Below are 20786 nucleotides of genomic sequence, written 5' to 3'. Positions count from 1 at the left end.
CTGAGCAGAGCTCCCCCTGTGGGAGCGCACTGACCACCAGGGGGCAGCTCCTGCATTGAGCGTCTTCCCCCTGGTGGTCAGTGTGTGTCATAGTGACCAGTCATTCCTAGTCGTTCTCCTGTTAGGGTCAATTTCATATTACCCTTTTATTATATAGGATTAGATATCTGTTAATGGAAAAGGCTTTTAAACCTATGTTTAAAAAAATACGTATATGTACTTAAAAGAAATTCAACAAAATATTAAGATAGAATCTTTTTCTTTTGTTAACAGTAGTACTTAAACAGTTGTAATTGCAAACAGTTCAGGGAATACATATGTATATCAAGTACACTGTCCTCACCACCCACAGCAATCACTGCTAGTAACTTATATGTCCTTGAGGACTTTTCTATAGTTTTCATAGTTTTATTTTTATATTCAGAAGAAAATTTTTTAAATAAAATTTTAAAAATATGTTTTTATTGATTTGAGATAGAGAGAGAGAGAGGGGAGAGGAGGGAGAAGGAAATATGTTTTTATTGATTTGAGAGAGAGAGAGAGGGGAGAGGGGAGAGGAGGGAGAAGAAGAGAGGCATCAATTGCCTCCTGCATGCCCTGTACTGGGGATCCAGCCCACAACCCGGGCATGTGCCCTGACCCATAATCGAACTGGCCCCCTCTCGGTGCACAGGATGACTGAGCTACACTGGCCAGGGCAGAAGGAGGAATCGTAAAAGGATCCTGCTGCAGATTCGGTGGCAGCAGTGTGGTCAGCATGCTCAGAGAAGGTGTGATGGGCTCTTCTTCAGTAGGGTGGGGAGCACTGAAAAGACATCACAGAAGCTACACTCTTGGTCTGTCAACTAGGGTTCCTTTCTTTAGTCTCCAAAACGCCACTGTAATTTGGGAGCAGCCTAAAGCATCTGAGAACTTCACCCAAGAGGTAGAATCACACAGTTGTGTACTATCCTCGGAATTACAGGGAGGAAAGTTTGAAATATCAGGAAAACATTTTACATCCTCAAGACTACCCATGGGTAAGGAAGGCTTCCTCGGAAAGCCCTGAGCCTGGGGTCCCACGTGCTGTTAGGTACCTCTCTTGGTGGAGAGCATCGGGACAGTGGCTACAGACGCTGTTCCAAAGAGCCCCGAGGGCCGTTGGTGTGCACCTGGGAGCCACTGTGGCTGGCTGGGCTGGGGAAGGGTTGAGGAGCAGGATTCAGCCGGTGCCTCAGCCTGGTTATGTGTCAGGACCCATATAAGATTTTGTTTGAGCCGAAACCGGTTTGGCTCAGTGGATAGAGCGTCGGCCTGCGGACTGAAAGGTCCCAGGTTCGATTCCGGTCAAGGGCACGTACCTGGGTTGCGGGCACATCCCCAGTAGGAGATGTGCAGGAGGCAGCTGATCGATGTTTCTCTCTCATCGATGTTTCTAACTCTCTATCTCTCTCCCTTCTTTTCTGTAAAAAATCAATAAAATATATTTTAAAAAAATTTTAAAGATTTTGTTTGAGAAGAGTTCATTGCTTCCTTAAAAAGAATTAGGGGGGAAGGAAATAGAAACCATTGATTAAGCAGTTTTTATTCTGTATTTCCGTAGTCTCCTCTTATCCGAGGTTTCACTTTTCATGATTTGTTACATGGTCAACCACACTCTGAAAATATTAAATGGAAAGTTCCAGGAATAAACAAATGGTAAGTTTTAACTTGTGCACCGTTCTGAATAGTATGATGAAATCTTGTGCTGTTCCACTTTGTCCCGCGTGGGAATCCTTTCAGCTGCCCACACTGTGTCCGCTACCTGCCCACCCACCACTTGCTTAGCAGACGTCTCAGTTACCAGTGGATGTTGTGGTGTCACAGAGCATGTGTTCAGGGAGCCCTTACTTTGCTTAATGATGGCCCCGAAGCACAACAGCTGGCAGTTCAGATACGCCAAAGGGATCCATAAAATGCTTCCTGTAAGTCAAAAGGCATGTGTGTGATAAAAACAAACAAACCAGTACATGTAGGGTTCAGTGGTACTGAGGATTCAGGGATCTATTGGGGGTCTTGGAATGTATTCCCTGAGAATAAGGGGGGACTACTGTACTGAAAAGGCTTAACTAGTAATTGGAATTTATAGAGGGCGTCTCTTTCCTTGGCAACATTAGAGCACTGAATTTTTTTTTTATTTTTTATTTTTTTAAGCATTGAACTCTTAAGTATCAGATAAATCCCTCTTTAAATTTGTCATTATGGCCCTGGCCAGTGTGGCTTAGTTGGCTGGGTCTTGTCCTGTGCACCAAAGGCTTGCCAGTTCTATTCCTGGTCAGGGCGCATGCCCAGGTTTCAGGCTCAATCCCTGGTAGAGGGCGTGCAGGAGGCAGCTAATCAATGTTTTTCTTTTATCGATGTCTCTCTCTCTCTCTCTCTCTCTCTCTCTCTCTCTCTCTCTCTCCCTCTCCCTAAAAATCAATTTGAAAAAATCTTTAGAAAAATAAAAATAAATTTGCCATTATACCTCAAAGAACCTCATTCAGTGTTCCACCCAGAAAAATTGTATTTGTGAGGCTGAGGGAGAATCTTGTCCACGGCGATTTTTCTTGGCCCTTGAACGGAAATTTCCTCAGCTCCCATTTTGCCTGTCTCTTGTCTTCTGCGCATCGTCGGTGTGAAACTCACATGCACAAATACAGTTGACCCTTGAACAACATGGGTTTGAACTGCATGGGTTCACGTATGCGTGGATTTTTTCAATAAATATGTACAGTATTGTAAATGTATTTTCCTTTTAATTTTCTTAATAGCATTTTCTTTTCCCTAGTTTACTGTAAGAACACAGTATTCAATACATATTTCATACAAAATATATGCTAACTGTTTACATTATTAAGCCGGTCAACAGTAGGCTACTAGTAGTTAAGTTTCAGGGGAGTCAAAAGTTATATGCGGCCCTGGTGGCACAGTTGGTTAGAGCATCATCCAGTACACCAAAAATTTGTGGTTTAATTCCCAGTCAGGGTGCATGCAGCGGGAGGCTGATGGATGTTTCTCTGTCCCCTCAATGTTCCTCTCTCTCCCTCCCACCCTCCCTGTCTCTCTCTCAAAATCAGTAAAAACATAACCTCCGGTGAGAATTTTAAAAAGTTACATGAGGGTTTTTTGACTGAGTAGGGGGTTGCTGCCCAACCCCGTCTTGTTCAGGATCAGCGCCCCAACCCCGTCTTGTTCAGGGGTCCGTTGTACTTTTAGCCTCTTCGGAAGAAGATGGGGTCTCGTCAGAGAGGCTCTTGCTCATCCAGAAGTGCAGCTGAAGTGCTGTGTAGACTGACCCCAGTCCTGAGTGGGTCTCATAGTGTCCATAGATTTCAGAGCCAGGGAGACCTTAGAGGTAACTTCATTCAACAATAAATTGAGGTTCAGAAAGGTGAATGATTTGCCCACATTCACGGTTTATTGGTACAATTTTATAGTCAGGAAGTGGTAGGAATGTGTGGAGAGGAAAGAGAGAATCAAGAGAGCTGTGCCCTAATCCTTTCTCTGCCATTAATTTGTCTTGTGACCTTAGACAAGTCCATTCTCATCTATAAAAAGATGTTGTATTAGCTGATCTCAAAGTTGCCTTCCAGCACACAAACTCCATGGTCCTTATCGGGTCCATGCTTGTACCTGTGTTTAAGGGGCCACTAAATAAGTGGTCTTAATAAGGAAGCCTCACCTCTATAGGAAATGCTGCATTTTTAATGTTCTCACTTAGCAGGGTTTTGCTTGATCTTTATGCTGAGGAATCCTTCTTATGTGGTTTATGTATTTTGTTTGTTTTGTTTTATAGAGGGAAGGACTTTCTAAATTCAACAAGATCTATGAATTCGATTATCATCTGTGTGGCCAGGTGGGTGGTACAGTATTTCTATCGTACAACGGAGGCGTGCTTTCAGATCAGGTGACACTTTGGTGTGCATTCTCTCCGTTTTTAATTGTGGCTAAAAAGAGCAGCTGTTTACTACAAGTTCTCCCTAAATTGCTTGTATTTTAGAATTACTTAATCCAGAAGAGTTAGTCAGCCTGGCCATTGTAGAATATGTCGCCATCTTTTAAGAATAACTATTGTTATGACCTAAAGATCCCTGGTTACAGGTGACTACTTTGTAATTTGTAAGGAAGTCTCTTTTTAATAAAAAATGTGGTCCCATCTCAGCTGTTTTTATAACAAGAAGCTAATGTGCAACAGTTGGGGGGAATTTTAAATGCTACAAAAAGCATCAGGGTACTAGAATTAAAATGGTGATTTCATTGTATTACTATGGCTTTTGGCTTCAAAGAGCTCTATTTATGTTTGTTTCTTCCCAATCAACTGGGGTTTTTTGTTTGTGTATTTTTTTAATACTTTAATTTTTTAGAGCAATTTCAGATTCACAGCAAAACTGAGGGGAGAGGAAGAAGGTACAGAGTTACCACATACCCTCTGCACCCCCCCCCCACACACACACACAGCCTCCCTCATTATGAACATCCCTCATTAAGAAAAGAAAAAAACAAAACAAAAGAAGATCCCTCACCACAGTGGTATATTTGTTATAACTGACAAACCTACCTGGACACATTATAATCACTCAGAGTCCATAGTTTACATTAGGGTTCATTCCATGTTGTGCTTGCTTTGGGTTTGGACAAATGTAAGTAAACATATATCCATTATTACTTTCACTGCCCTACAAATCCTCTATACCACCTATTCATTTCTCCCCCCACCCCAACCACTTTTATTTCCTTAATAGAAGTTTCTCCCTTTTATTTGAATGATGTAGCAAAATATAGTTGCTAAAAGACTGACTCAAATTTTGTTACCATTTAGAATGTTACCATGATAATGACCTCGGTTTCTGGACATTTGCTGGCTCATGATTTCCAGATGCAGTTTCGTAAATGGTCAGTACAATTCTTGGGGGGCGGAACTTTCCAATTATTACAGTAAGTTGTAGAACATTACAGGAATTTTGAGGCATATTGATCCTATTGTGTAACCTATAATACTAAGATGACTGAGTCAGTTCACGCTATTATAGCAAAATACCACAGACTGGTTGGTTTATAAACAACAAATTTACTTCTCCCAGTTACGGAGGCTGGAAGGAGGAGGTCAGAGTGCCAGCATGGTCTGGGTGCCGACCGCCGGCCTCTCACTGCGCCTTTACCTGGTGGAAGGTCTAGGGCAGCGGTTCTCAACCTGTGGGTCACAACCCCTTTGGGGGTCGAACGACCCTTTCACAGGGGTCACCTAAGACCATCGGAAAACACATATATAATTACATATTGCTTTTGTGATTAATCACTATGCTTTAATTATGTTCAATTTGTAACAATGAAATTGGGGGTTACCACAACATGAGGAACTGTATTAAAGGGTCGCGGCATTAGGAAGGTTGAGAACCACTGGTCTAGGGAATTTGTGTGGCCTCTTTTATAAGCATCCTGATCCCACTCATGAGGCTCCACCCTCATGACCTAATCACCCCCAAAGGCCTCACCTCCTAGCACCATCACTTTGGTGTTAGGATTCCAGAATATGAGTTCTGGGGGGAACAAAGCATGAGGCTGTAGAAATGACCTTGGATTAACTGATTCACCACAGGTTTAAAGAGCCATTGCAGTGTGCTCCCCAAAATAGCCAGAGCTTTGTCATGAAGTCATTGGGTTGCATTTCTCCGATAGCAGATATGCATGGAGGCTTCTAGAATGTCTTCCTAGCAGCTCCTGCTAGTGCTCCTGGGAAGTGGAAAGTGCATGTGCAGAGGGTCTGAGTCTTGCTTTTGACCCTCTGGCATTTCATGCGGGGCTTTTCTGTGGGTGCCTCCCCGGGTGCACGGGGCAGTTTTCCCGTCGTGCTGAGGTGGGCTTTGTGTGTTTCCATTTCTTTTCTAGGCAGAGCTGCAATCCCCTTGTCCTCTTTGAAGCAGAAATTGAGAAGTACTGCCCAGAGAACTTTGTAGACATCAAGGTGGGATCTTTTGGAAGACATGGCACTGGAGTTGAACCACCACGAGATAATTGAACTGAGTGATTTCTGTATTTTGAATGCATTGAATTCAGAAGCAAAGTTTTCCACTAAACTAAGTGCCATGATTCAGAAAAGTATTCCCAAAATGAGGCCATTGAAACTAACTGGCCAAGGGACTGGAGTCAGCCTTTTTGTGAATAATAGTTGTTGAAATAAACTCTCAGAATAAGTATTGTTAAATTACTAATTCTAGCTCTGACCCCATCTCTAGTTAGAATGAAGAGACTACAAAGTGTGTAAATGGTCCTTTGACAGTAAATTGTGAGTTTTCAAGCAGTCAGAGCACCTGTAGCTAATTCAGTGCTGACTGGGAAACCTTGGGATGAAACTCAATTAGGGGTCCGTTCTTTTTAAACCAGACATGACATAACCAGACCCACTAGAGTCCCATGTGCTGTTAGAACTGAGTTTCAGGTCGCTGGTATAGTTGCATTAACCTCAGGCTTCTAGAAGCTGATTGGTGAGTGTGACTCTAAGCTGGAGGGCTGTGCTAGTTTCTTCACCACCCCGAGAGCTGTAAGCATAGCTTTCTCTGGTTTCTTTTTCTCACCATGGTGCATATTCCAAGAACGTTGTTAATGCTCAGTTAGGTCTGTTTAGTGGAGAGGTGCAAAGTAGTCCCGCCGCGGGCTGTGCTCTCACTGCTCTTTCCCTACCAACTTCAGAAAACTCTGGAACGAGAGACTCGGCAGTGCCAGGCCCTGGTGATCTGGACCGACTGTGATAGAGAGGGTGAAAATATTGGGTTTGAGATTATCCACGTATGCAAGGCTGGTAAGTGATGCCCCTTCTGAGTTCCTGTCCTTCGGGAATGCATAAATAGATGATTCTCCGGCATAGATGTGTGAGTGGCTGCGCCTGAGTTCCTCCCCATATACTCTTCCTCCTGAGTCCCCCTGCCATTCGCACGGCTGTGTGTCCTGGAGCAAGTCACTGACCCCCTGGGAGCCTCGGCTTCCTCTTCTGGAAAGCCCGCCAGCCTGGCACAGTTCCCAGAGCCGTGGGGACTGAATGAGCCAACCACGCAGATCCGGTAGCCCCGGCCTTAGTGCGTATTAGCTCCAAGTACATTGCCAGCTCCTTGGAAACAGGGACTTTATTTTCTATTTTTTATTTATTTTAAATATTTTTTATTGGTTCTTTTTAAGGGAGATACTAAGGGAGAGGCAGAGAGAGAGAGAGAGAGAGAGCAAGAGAGAGAGAGAGAGAGAAAGAAACATCAGTCAGTAGCCTCCCTGGCCAGATAGCTCAGTTGATTGAAAAGTTGACCCAATACAACAAGGTTGCGGGCTTGCTCCCTGGTCAGGGCATACAAGAATCAACCAATGAGCGCATAAATGGGGCAGCAGCTTGAGGTTTCTCTCTCAGATCAATTTTAAAATTAAGTTTGTTGAGGTAACATGGTTAATAACATTATGTAAGACTCCTTTTTTAAAATCTTCATCCAAGGAGTGAGAATATTTTTTCCACTGGTTTTTACAGAGGGGGGAGGGAGAGGGAGGAAGAGAGAAACATTGATGGAGAGAGACACATGGATTTGTTGCTTCCCACACTTGCCCCCACTATGGGTGGGAATGGAACCTGCATCCCAGGTACATGCCCTTGACCGGAAATCGAACCCAAGACCCTCCGGTGGGCAGGCCGATGCTCTAATCACTTAACACGCCGGCCAGGGCAAGATTCCATTGTTTAAAATCTATATTAATTTTACCTCCTGAACATTAACAAATGTCGAAGTGAACTTAAATGTGAGTCTGAAGCTATAGTGATTCCTGAAAATTTGTTTTAATTTAATTTAAAAAAATTTTTGTTGTAAGGTATTGATTTTTTTTTAGAGAGAGGAAGGATGAAGGAGAGAGAAAGAGAAGCATGGATGTGAGTGGGAAACATCGATCGGTTGCCTCCAGTATGCACGCCAACTGGGTATGGAACCCGCAGCCTGAGTATGTGCCCTGACTGGGAATGGAACCCACAGCCTTTCAGTGTGTGGGACGGCACTCCAGCCAGCTGAGCTGAGCCAAGGACTCTCGCATTTAAATGCATTAACTTCCAGGGAGAGTGTATGTGTTATTTCCATGACAGGACACGAAATCCCCCATAGGATCTGTTAATTAACATTTTTCTCTTCCCGAAAGGTCTGAGAGCAAGTGAAATTAAAGTCTTGAAAGGCTCACTAAGACGGTCTCAGTTAATAGCTAAATTCAGCCCGCTGTCGTTACTGACAGTGCTCAGCTTGGCGGCTGTAATGAATCCCCTCTCAGAAAGCATATTGCTCTTTCAGTTGGATGCTTCACAGCTTCTTGAACTGTCCAGCTTTCTTCGTCCCAGGTGGCCTTGATGATGAGAGGGCAGTGTGACTTGGCTTTGACCTTGGCCACTCTTTCTATTCTGCAGTGAAGCCCAGTCTGCAGGTGTTGAGGGCCCGTTTCTCTGAGATCACCCCCCGAGCCGTCACGATGGCCTGTGAAAACCTGACCCAGCCCGACCAGAGAGTGAGCGATGCTGTGGACGTGAGGCAGGAGCTGGACCTGCGGATCGGTGAGGGGCCGCACCCGCTCCTTTGCTGGCGCATGCAGCTGTTGGGCTTTGGTTACGGAACCAAGGGTGAGGTTTGTGTGTAAATGTGTGCAGCTGGCTTTGACCTTGCAGTTCATCGTTTTCTTGTTCTTCCTTTCCTTCCTCATGTGTAAATGTGTGCAGCTGGCTTTGACCTTGCAGTTCGTTTTCTTGTTCTTCCTTTCCTTCCTCGCTTTCCAGGAGCTGCCTTCACGAGGTTCCAGACCCTGAGGCTGCAGAAGATTTTCCCCCAGGTGTTGGCAGAGCAGCTAATCAGTTACGGCAGCTGCCAGTTCCCAACCCTGGGGTTTGTGGTGGAGAGGTTTAAAGCCATTCAGGCTTTCGTGCCAGAACTCTTCCATAGAATTAAAGGTAGGGCTGGGACTTGTTTATGATGTGGAACCCACAGGCCCAGAATAACCAAGGGCTCCATGAGCTTCAGCGGCACTAATTCACTGTTTACTTGATTTCTAGCTTTGCTGTTCTTTATTCTACCTCATTATAATATTCAGAATCCACTTAACGTTTCCTCAGTGACCTTCTCTATTTCATATTCTTTTGACTTTCACTGTAATACTCCTAGTTTACCTGTCATATCATGTGGCTGAGGCACAGCCTTCCTGTTTGTGTTTCCCCAATAGTAACGCATGACCACAGAGACGGCGTCGTAGAATTCAGTTGGAAAAGGCATCGTCTCTTTAACCACACGGCTTGTCTTGTCCTCTATCAGCTGTGCATGGAGGTAAGAAATATTTTGAAATCTCAGTGATCTGGGAAAATTGTAATTTCCCAAGTCAGTCCCTCTCTAGTGGCGGAAGCGATCCTTCCCGTTTCCCCCTGAGCTGTAGCTTTCAGGATATCACTTTTTGGGACCAGTAAGAGTAGAACCTCATGAAAACAGCACTAAAAATTGGGGAAGAAAAGGACCTGTGGAGTTTTTAGGTAAAATGAGAAATGTTTGCTAAACTCTCCCCTGAAGCCGAGGCCTGTCATAGCAGCTGATAAGGACCAGCTGGGCCAGGGCGGGCCGTGCACTCTCAGAGTGAAAGGAGCTGGACAGCTTCTGGTCTGACTCTTTCAGCCATTGGTCAGATGAAATCTAAAGAGATGAAAGTCTCAAATGAGTGAACAAGTTAGTTTTACACAATGATAAAGGACTGGAGGTAAAAAGGATAAATGAATAGAGAATGGCCAGGGGGAGCAGGAAGGGGGTTGTTCTAGGCATGGTGGTCATGAAAGGTATGTGAGGGAAGGCCGGAGTGATTAGCAGCAGGCAGCCAAGGAGGGCCTGGGGAAAGCGTGTGGCAGTCAAGAGAGCAGCACATGCAAAGGACTCCTCAGCCACAGGCCAGTCAGTAGCTCAGCTGTGTCCCTCAGGCTGACCGTCCACTTTGCGGTGCTGCTTCCTGTCAGTCAGCACACAACTGCCGGTGTTCACCCAGGGGCTGCACGCTGTGGCACCTAAAGAAAACTTGGAGCTCTCTAGGTTTGATGAGTCAGCTGTGCTTCTCAGCTGTAGCCATTGGCAGGGTTAGCATTGATTTGCTAAGGGAAAGTAATGACTATTGAGCACCTGCTTCATGCCAGACACACCATGTGTTTACATGTGACTTTCTTTAGAACACTGCCTCTGCGGGTGGCGGTCTCATTTTACAGATGAGGGGCTAGAGAGAGTGAAGGAACTGCACAGACACATTGGAGCCAGTAAGGGGCAGAGCAGGGACTGGGTCCCAGTGTGTCTGACTCCAGCTCCTGCAGACCACGCTGCCTCCCAGGAGTCACTTGTCTGTCCACTACTTCACCCTTTGACCATGAAGGTCACACAGCCACCCTGTACATTTATCTCTTCAGTAAAAAGACCTGCCCTTTTATGTGCTTTATTAGGATACTAGAGGCCCAGTGCACAAAGTTCGTGCACTGGTAGGGTCCCTAGTGGCTGCTGGCTGCCGGCTGGGTACTTCCTCCCTTCCTCTGGCCCCCTGCCGCCACTGGGACCTTCATCCCTTCCCCCCCCCCCCCACCCTCGTCGCCTGCTGCTGCCGCTGCTGGCCAGAACCTCCCTCCCTTCCACTGGCTGGCCCCGCCCCCTGGTCAAACTCCTGGACAACTCCCGGTTGAGGGGACAGTTTGCATACTGCGCTTTTATTATATAGGATGGTACCCAAAAAAAAAGCAGGTGGGATACTTTGAGCTCCTTGTCAAGCGCACCTGGTCCCAGTCTATTTGGAAAGAGAGATTTGGATTTTGATACATAAATATTCTCATTTCCAAATCACTTAAGTTGAGTTCTTTGTCTACTTGAAGTCTCTTAAAAGTGTGAAATTGGTCTTAAAATTAGAGTTTCTTCAGCTTGTATTATAGAATTTCTCCTATTTCTAATTCTGTATTATCAAGAATTAAAAAAAAAAAGTAACTCCATGCACGCGAGATTGGAGACCATACTTAGGAGAGGCGTAGGCTGCTGTCGTTCACAGGCTCCGGGGGGGCACCGGAGGGCTTGTGAGGTTGCCCCTCGTGGTCTTGTTTGAGTGGGAAGGTGGTGATGGCACCCACCACACTGGACAACAGCCGGTGTACATGGAGCGCTTCCGCGGGATGAGCAGGGTCTCTGCTGACGGTGGGTGAGCAGAATGCTGAGCAGGGCCTTGTGGGAAAGCGGCAGACGGGCACCAGCAGGTTCACGTGCCTCTGCTTTTCTTGGCTTTCCAGGACCCCAGGGCAACTGTGGTGGAGGTCAGTTCTAAGGCAAAGAGCAAGTGGAGGCCTCAAGCTTTGGACACTGTGGTACGTTCTGGGGGGATTGCGCCAGCCCTTGACTTCCTGTTTTGGGGACCAGACCATGGCCCAGTGACATCACTCTTCACAGGGCCACACAGGAAAGCACTTGGAAAAAACAGAAACTCCAAACCCTGGGCCTGCTTGGCCTCTGCTTTTTTAATATTTAAGTTATTAATGCAATATAACTATTTTATGTGGAGTTTGGGAAACAACAAAGGGAGATAAATCAACCATCACCTCACCATTCTTGTGTAGTTACTGGTGTAACCTTGGTGCCTTCTTTTTTTCATATGCTTATTTTTTAGAGTTGTAATTGGAATACTTTGTTTTTCCCAGCTACGTTCTTTTTTAAAAAATGTTTCTGCATAATATATAAATATTTAAATATCTGCTTTATGAGCCTACTCAAGAACAAATTTTTTGACTCTACGAGCCCCACCCAATGGGACACAGTCTGAGTAAACACATTAGGGTTCCCCTTCCAAGTCACCAGTGTGCAGGAAAAGTCAGAGAACATCCTGTCAAGGCCGACTCCAGAGGTTGAAAATGCAGAGGGCGCGTGCTGGGGGCGGCATGTGCTAGGGGCCGCGTGTGTTAGGGGCCGCGCGCGAGTCAGCATTACTTCCAGACAGTAGGCAGGAGTGTTTCTCCCCCGCCGGGTGGATACGCTTTGCCATGTAGCCGAGCATTGTGGAATGTCAGTCGGGGGAAAGGGCAGCCGGTTCTCCCCCAGGAGGCTGGCAGAATGGCATTCATCATTCAGGGGAACGTCCAGGATTCGAAGGGTGTTCCCAAACGGGTGCTCAAACTGTCTGTGTTAGAATCTGTATTAGGTGCTTGTTAAAAAACGCAGATTTCCTTTCCTGGCTGGGTGGCTCAGTTGGTTGGAGCATCATCTCCTACACTAAAAGGTTTTGGATTCAATTCCCAGTCAGGGCACATACCTAGGTTAAGGGTTCCATCCCCAGTCACAGGGCCCACAGGGACAACTGATCGATGTTTCTGTCTCACATTGATGTCTCTCTCTCTCTTCCTTCTCTCTATAAATCAATAATACCATATCCTCAAGTTGGGGTTTTTTTTAATGCAGATTGCCGGCCTCTCCCTGCTTATGTCAGAATCCCTAGTGCTCAGGGCCTGGGAATCTGCTTGCTTCCCAGGTGATTCTTGCTTCTGCACATCAGGGTCTGAGAACCACTGGAGTAGATCCTGGCTCTGCTGGGCAGGCCCAGGAATTTCCGCTCAGCACAGTCTTTCTCCCTCTAAGTGACAGCAGCTGGAGCGACCGGCCCAGCCAGTCTGGAGATGGCGGTGTGGCTGTGCCGTGCCCTCTGGCTGCGCTACACCCTAACGTGCCTGCTGACATTCACAGGAGCTGGAGAAGCTGGCGTCTCGCAAGCTGAGAATAAGCGCCAAAGAGACCATGAGGATCGCCGAGAAACTCTACACTCAGGGGTAAATGTCTCACTTGTGGGTAGAATTTGATGCATCTTCATCAACGTGAAATACTTTAGAAATAGAGTTTATGGGGAAACACACTGTCTAGATATCACTTAAGCTCTGAAGTAGAAGAATTTTGACACTGACTTCTCTTTCCTAATAATGAAAAAGTTATTTCAAAATCTCTTCTAAAACAAGGGTCCATAGAGTAAATTCAAATCCCAGTCTTGATCCCCCAGCAACTCCCCCTGGGCCCTGGCAGGTTGCAGGCAGCACCTTACCTTTAGGACAGCGGTTCTCAACCTGTGAGTCGTGACCCCTTTGGTGGTCGAACGACCCTTTCACAGGGGACGCCTAAGACCATCCTGCATATCAGATATTTACATTACGATTCATAACAGTAGCAACATTACAGTTATGAAGTAGCAACGAAAATAATTTTATGGTTGGGTCACAACATGAGGAACTGTATTTAAAGGGCCAGAAGGTTGAGAACCACTGCTTTAGGAGTTGTTTGCCTGTTGTAAGCCATCCTGCCTCCAGGGTCATGGCCCCCACCCCTACCCCCGTGCCATCCAGGGCCAGTGTGATCCGCACAGACCGGCATGGCAGCCACGCTACAGCTGACTGCTGAGTGCCTGAAATTTGGGGTGTCTGAGTTAGGATGTGCTTAAGTGTGAAATATACACTGGGTTTCAAAGATTTGCATGAAAAAAAGAACGCAAACAATCTCAGTAATGTTTAAGTGGCTAACAAAAGCTTTAATTACACATGGATCTACATGGCAGTTCACTGGGTAGCACTGCTGTGTCTGTGCCTGGAGAGAAGCGTAGGTGTGTGCACTGTGGTAGCTGTCGGGCCATCGTGCGGTTGCTCTGTCAGACTGACATAGAGAAGGCCCTGGATGTGCCCGGCCACACAGCTGCTGGCAGAGCCGAGCTGAGAGTGTGCCCTTGCTGTGCCCTCCCTTCATTTATCCTTTGACTTCTTTGCGTCTCTCACCCCTTCTGGGGGGCACATCTCAGGACTTCTATCAGCGTAGGTAACCAAGGTTGCCTTCATTTGAGTTGGCTGGCTCAGATGAATTATTGCTGGTGTCACCAGGTGTTTTCAACCGAATTCAGTTGTTTATAGACCAATCTCTTGTTCTGTTTGTCTGCCTTTGTTTTAGGTACATCAGCTATCCCAGAACTGAAACAAACATTTTCCCCAGAGACTTAAACCTGACAGCACTGGTGGAGCAGCAGACCCCGGATCCACGCTGGGGGCCCTTTGCCCAGAGCATTCTAGAGCGGGGGGGCCCCACCCCACGCAACGGGAACAAATCTGATCAAGCTCACCCTCCCATCCACCCCACCAAATACACCAACAGCTTGCAGGTTGGTTTCCCTGGCTCTGGTGCCTCCTGGGACCCAGAGGGAGGTGAGGGGTCAGTGGTATTTGAATTTACTCTAGTGGGCTCTTATTGTAGGAACTATGTGATTGTGAAATATCTCCTCCATTTTAGAAAAGAGATGTTATTGTACAAGCTCTCTCTCCTATTTCACAGTCTTCTGCCTGGCTTCCATGAAAGACCCCTATGGTGGGTTCTGCTCTCTATCCGGCCCACCCACTTCCCCACTCTCTGTCAGCTCCCTCTGCTGCTTCCCTGCACCCCCAAACTGATCTCTGCACAGCCCCCCACCCACGCAGAACCCTGGCCCTCTCGTTCCCTTGTCACCTGGAAGAATCCTATTCATCCTCCCAAGACTGGATCCGTTTCCATTGCCTTCCCCAAACTTTCACATCCCCTCCTGCCGTACTCCACTCAGCAGGACTGTCACACTTAGCATGTGCTCAGCTGGGGAGGAAGCTCCGTGATGCCCCAGCTAGTCAGGCTTTTTGGCATCTGCAGGTTAGTGAAGTCTGGTATCTTCTTCTTTTTCCTTCTTTCTTCCTCCTCCTCCCTTCTTGTTCTTCCTTTTCTTCTTTCCCCCTTTTTTTTCTTTAATTTTTTTTTTTTTTTAGAGAGGAAGGGAGAGGGAGAAGATAGAAACATCAATCGGCTGCCTCCTGCACACCCCGGGAGTATGCCCTGACCGGGACTCGAACCAGAGGCCTCTTGGTGCATGGGACAACATTCAATCCACTGAGCCGGGCTTCTTTCTCCTTCTTTTTTAATTTTATTTTTTTATATTTTATTGATTTTACAGAGAGGAAGGGAGAGGGATAGAGAGTTGGAAACATCGATCAGCTGCCTCTGCACACTCCTACTGGGGATTGAGCCCGCAACCAAGGTACATGCCCTTGACCAGAATCAAACCCAGGGCCCTTCAGTCCGAGGGCCGATGCTCTATCCACTGAGCCAAACCGGTTATGACTCTTTCTCCTTTTAGTAACACATTATTCTTTCTGATTTTTAAAAAATACATATTTTTATTGATTTCAGAGAGGAAAGGAGAAGAGAGAAATAGAGAGAGAATCATTGATCAGCTGCCTCCTGCATGCCCCACACTAGGGATCAAGCTCACAACTCAGGCATGTGCGCTGACCTCCTGGTTCATAGGTTGATGCTCAACCACTGAGCAACACAGGCCAGGCTATTTTTTTTCTGATTTAAAAAGTAATACATGTTCATTTTAGACAACTGAGAAAATAGAGAAGATTGTAAGAAAGAAAAAGATGTCCTCTAATCTTACCTCCTCCTGAGAACTATCTGTTTTCTATGCATGTGTATAATATTCTTACATTAAAATTGCAGCCTTAAATAGTTCATAAACTATTTTTTTCCATTTTATGTTTCTCCATGTGCTGAAATATTTTAAAGTATATTTAATGACTGCATAGCTGGTCTGTAACTTACTTTGCCAAGTCTGTTTCTGAAGGATTAAGTTGTTCCAACTTTTAGATACATGATATACTAAAGTTAACAGGTGTATACATAAATATTAGTGCAAATCTTTCATTATTTTCTTCTAATACATTCTTAGAAGGAGCATTAATGGATACAAGCATGAACATCTTATGGGCTCTCGATAGACGGAGCCTCACCAAATGCTGGATTACTGAATTGGGGGGAATCACCGGCCCCGTGTTCATGAAGTTGGTCTAAGGCTGCTGGGTGCAAACTTACTCTGTATCTAGTGTACGCGGGCGCCTTGTTACTTCTTATGCTTTCACCTGGTTGTCTGTTTAGGTTGGGTTTATGGCCAAAACGTCACTTCCCGCTGTTGAGGGCAGCATGACTCTCTTGCTTATCTTTGCCTGACTAGAGTCGTGCGGTTTATCAGCCTACACCCATAGCACACAGGGCCGGGGCCTGGCTCGCCACGTTCGAGCAGGGGAGCAGGAGTGGTGCGCTCTGTTCTGTGCAGACTGTGGCCTGAGAGGGGCCTAAACAGGTGGCACGGCAGTGGTGCTGAGACCCGAGCGGCGTTGTTCTGGATCTGGAGGGAGTTTCAGCTTTCTTTTCTTCACAGGGAGATGAACAGCGACTATATGAGTTTATCGTTCGCCATTTCCTAGCTTGCTGCTCCCAGGATGCTCAGGGGCAGGAGACTACTGTGGAGATTGACATCTCTCAGGAACGCTTTGTGGCCCATGGTCTCATGATTCTGGCCCGAAACTATCTCGATGTGTACCCATATGATCGCTGGAGCGACAAGGTGATAAATCATAGGTGCAGTCAGACAACCGTGGGCCTCGGGGGGGCGGGAAGGCAGTCGTGGCCCCACCCTAGAACCATTGCTAGACCGGGGCATGTTCCCAGGACTGGAAGCTGTCTTTTGCTGAGTGCCGTGGCAGAATGGTTTGACTGACGCTTCTGCTCTCTGTAGACCCTCCCTGTGTATGAGAGAGGCTCCTGCTTTCAGCCCAGCACCGTGGAGATGGTGGACGGGGAGACCAGTCCACCCCAGCTGCTCACTGAAGCCGACCTCATTGCCCTCATGGAGAAGCATGGCATTGGTCAGTAGCTCATCACCATGGTAACTAGCAGCTCTCAAGCACAACTAATGTGGACCCTGCCTTATAGCTGAAGTGAGGCTCAGAGAAGTTAGGGACTTAACCTAAGGTCTCAAAGTGTGTTTTATTAAAATGTAGGTCCAAATAACTCCACAGTCAGTGTTCTTACCACTGTTCTGCACCACCCATGTACACACAGGCGCCTCAGACCCTGTATCACACACACATATACACAGGCAGGCGCCTCAGACCCTGCACCACACACACACACACACACACACACACACACACACACACACACATACACATATCAGTGTTCTTACCACTGTTCTGCACCACCCATGTACACACAGGCGCCTCAGACCCTGTATCACACACACATATATACACACAGGCGCCTCAGACCCTGCACCACACACACATACACATGTATACACACACAGGCACCTCAGACCCTGCACCACACGCACACACTCACACACACACACACACACTCACACATACACACAGGCGCCTGAGCGTTACTGTGGGTTTGGTCTAGTAGAGTCTAGACCAGGGGTGGGCAAACTTTTTGACTCGAGGGCCACAATGGGTTCTTAAACTGGACCGGAGGGCCGGAACAAAAGCATGGATGGAGTGTTTGTGTGAACTAATATAAATTCAAAGTAAACATCATTACATAAAAGGGTACGGTCTTTTTTTTTTTTAGTTTTATTCATTTCAAACGGGCCGGATCCGGCCCGAGGGCCGTAGTTTGCCCACGGCTGGTCTAGACCACTGCAGTAGAGTGAGTGACACAGACTTTTTGCTTCCCCAGCACGTACAAAAGTTAGGTTTATATTGTACTGTAGTCTGTTAAGTGTGCAATAGCGTTATGTCTTAAAAATGTATATACTTTAATTTAAAAATACTTTATTGCTAAAAAGTGCATCATCTCAGCTCCAGAGCTGTGCCCTGTGTTTCCTGAGGGAGGGACTTGCTCGGTGCAGATGCAGATGTGATGTGAGGTGCAGGACGAGGAGGTGTGCCTGGAGAGACAGCCATTTCCCACCGGCTCCGCGGGGAGTGGGGCTGCCCATGGCCTCAGTATTTTGGGCCCAGGCTGAGATTTGTTTGTGTTAAATAAGGTCCCAACATGTAAAACTTGAGAAATTCCACACAAAAGCCTCTCTCCATCTTTTGAAGTCTCAGGAGGTCCGGCAGCCTGAGCCTCCTGTCCCAGGGACTCTTGTTCGGGTTTGCGCGGCAGCCACTCCTCTAGATGCCCGTCTCCGCTGCTCACATGTCTCCCGCACGCCCGGTCCAGCCAGGCCCCTGCTGTTACCAGGGGTGGCCATAGTCTTAGATTTTTGTTAAAGCATTTCCTGTAATTGTTTCAGAATTAGAAAGTAGGTTTATATGGTGTCAGATGGGGATTAGGTTTATCGGGGTGATCATTTTGTAAGTCATATAAATGTTTGATGACTTGGTTTTGCACCTGAAATTAACGTAATATTGTATGTCAGCTATAATTGTAAATTTAAAAATTATTTTTTTAAAAATGAAATTAAGTTTAAAAAGAAAAGCCAGGCCATGATTGTTTCTCCCACCAAGCCCTGTAGCCGCAGCCTTACAGGTGGCTCTCTTGTGACTGACCCACTGGCCCCTCTCCTCACAGCTCTGAGGACTGTCTCTGAGCCTCGTCCAGAGGGCCGTGCCTGCAAGGGGGTTTCCCTGGGGTGTCATGGAAGCAGACTGTTTCCTCGGGGGGCAGCTCCTCACTGCAAAGTGAGTGTTGTCGTTCTGTGACGTAGGAAGACGTGCCCTGACCTGAGTCCACTGGCCATCCCTGGACTGTCCAGAAAGCCCGTGCATTTAGCTAAAATGAGAGGTAGTTTACCCTCCATGATTTATGCATTAAAGTGTGAGGCCTGGGACCTGGGTGCACAGGCGTAAGGCCTCGTCCTTCTCTTCAAGGGCTGGTCCAGCAGGAGAACCAAACCAAACCAACACATTAGGCACAACATGCCGGGCTGTGCAGGGAACAGGCAGGGAGCCCGCAGCCTCACAGTAAGAATGTCGAGGACGAAGGGAAGCCTCGCGGTGCAGGGAGGACACGGGGACGGACACCCGTGCTGTTGGGGCGGGGCGCTCGGGGGGGTCGTAGAAGGGAGGCCAGAAAGATGATTGGAGCCACGCCGCGCTGAGGGCTCGGATGTTGGCCCGTGGTCAGCAGAGCCGTCTAAGATTTCTAAGGAAAGGACCAACGTAGGGCTACACTTTTTTCAAACGTGAACAGCTTTATTGAGACATAATTCACATACAGTATATAATTCATTGACTTAAAATGTGCAGTTCAGTGCTTAGTATATTCACAAAATGATGCAGCTGTCGCCACAAATCAAAACATTTTCACCACCCAGAGCAGTCATTCCCTTCCCCTCCCGGTCCCAGCCCGAGGCAGCCACGCCCCTCCTGCCACCAGGTTTGCCTTTTTTAGACATTTCCTATAACAGAATCAGACACCAGGTGGCCTTTTGTAACTTGCTTCTGTCACTTAGCATGTTGTCACGGTTCATCCGTGTGGTAGCGTGTGTTAGGACGTTGTTCCTTGTCATTACTGAGTAGCGTTCTGCATTTGTTTCTGTTGACGGACATTTGGGTTGTTCCATTGTGGCTGTTCCGAATGCTGCAGTGAACATTTATGTCCCAGTTTTGTGTAGACATGTTTTCAGTTCTCTCGAGTATACACCTGGGAGTAGAACTGCTGGGTCGGGTGCCTGTGTTTGAGGACCCCAGGCTGTTTTCCACAGCGGCTGCTCCGTGTTACATCCCCCCAGCAGTGTGGGAGGGTCCGGCGTCTCCACATCCTCGCCAGCACTTTTTGCCATCTGGTCTTTATCCACGTAGGCATGGAGTGACATTTCTTTGTGGGTTTGGCTTGCATTTCCCTGGTGGCAGAGCTATGTTTTAAAAGAGGGGTGGGGAGCATCGGGTCCACGGGCCATGACATCATTTGGTCTGGCCCTGCCAGGGCAGCCACAGGTGGGACTCGAAATTCAGTAAATCTAGGAGCTTTTTTCATGCAACATTTATATTAAGAGAATGATGTTATAAATATAAACATGGCCCTTGGCAGAAAAAATGGTTCCCTACCCTTGTTTTAAAAGGTTCCTTCAGCCCTAGCTGGCTTGACTCAGTGGATAGAGCATCGGCCTGTGGACTGAGGAGTCCCGGGTTCAATTCCTGTTAAGGCAGTGGTTCTCAACCCGTGGGTCACGACCCCTTTGGCGGTCAAACAACCCTTTCACAGGGGTCGCCTAAGACCATCCTGCATATCAGATATTTACATTACGATTCATAACAGTAGCAACATTACAGTTATGAAGTAGCAATGAAAATAATTTTATGGTTGGGTCACAACATGAGGAACTGTATTTAAAGGGCCAGAAGGTTGAGAACCACTGTGAAGGGCCTATTGCCCAGGTTGTGGGCTCACTCCCCAGTAGGAGGCGTGCAGGAGGCAGCAGATCAATGATTCTCTCTCATCATTGATGTTTCTATCTCTCTCTCACTCTCTCTTCCTCTCTGAAATCAATAAAAAAAATCTGATATTCCAAATAATATACAGATGTCTTCAGGTTCTACAGTCTGTGGAAGAGAAGTGAGATGAGTGTTAGCCGAATAGGTTTTTGTGGTGGTTGTTAGGAATTTGGTGAGGTTTGGACTATAAGATATTCTATCCCATTGCCTAGGGGACAGAAAATGTCATAGACTTGGTATGGGAAATAGACATGTCTTGTCCACATTGTCTTCCCTCCACCTCCCCACCATCTTGCTCTGTTTCCTCTAGGTCAGCGGTTCTCAACCTGTGGGTTGCGACCCCTTTGGCGGTCGAACGACCCTTTTATAGGGGTCGCCTAAGACCATCCTGCATATCAGATATTTACATTACGATTCATAACAGTAGCAACATTACAGTTATGAAGTAGCAATGAAAATAATTTTATGGTTGGGTCACAACATGAGGAACTGTATTTAAAGGGCCAGAAGGTTAAGAACCACTGCC

General features: G+C 46.8%; 1 protein-coding gene across 2 annotated transcripts in view; it reads left to right on the top strand.

Moving 5' to 3' along the window:
* The window catches only part of TOP3A (topoisomerase (DNA) III alpha), a 39556-nt gene that overhangs the window by 9395 nt on the left and 9375 nt on the right, over positions 1-20786 (top strand). For both annotated transcript variants that reach the window (XM_005870162.2, XM_014542852.1), the window contains exons 2-13: positions 3797-3856; positions 4820-4893; positions 5887-5962; positions 6688-6796; positions 8417-8560; positions 8780-8950; positions 9220-9320; positions 11288-11362; positions 12729-12811; positions 13968-14175; positions 16255-16440; positions 16612-16741. In XM_005870162.2, the coding sequence (XP_005870224.1) occupies positions 3797-3856; positions 4820-4893; positions 5887-5962; positions 6688-6796; positions 8417-8560; positions 8780-8950; positions 9220-9320; positions 11288-11362; positions 12729-12811; positions 13968-14175; positions 16255-16440; positions 16612-16741 (1417 nt within the window). The remainder of the gene's footprint in view (positions 1-3796; positions 3857-4819; positions 4894-5886; positions 5963-6687; positions 6797-8416; positions 8561-8779; positions 8951-9219; positions 9321-11287; positions 11363-12728; positions 12812-13967; positions 14176-16254; positions 16441-16611; positions 16742-20786) is intronic.

The sequence above is a fragment of the Myotis brandtii genome, unplaced genomic scaffold, assembly GCF_000412655.1.
Source record: "Myotis brandtii unplaced genomic scaffold, ASM41265v1 scaffold314, whole genome shotgun sequence".
In the NCBI taxonomy this organism is placed as follows: Eukaryota; Metazoa; Chordata; class Mammalia; order Chiroptera; family Vespertilionidae; genus Myotis; species Myotis brandtii.
The sequence above is the reverse complement of the archived record's forward strand: the minus strand, read 5'-3'. Positions and strand labels throughout refer to the sequence as shown.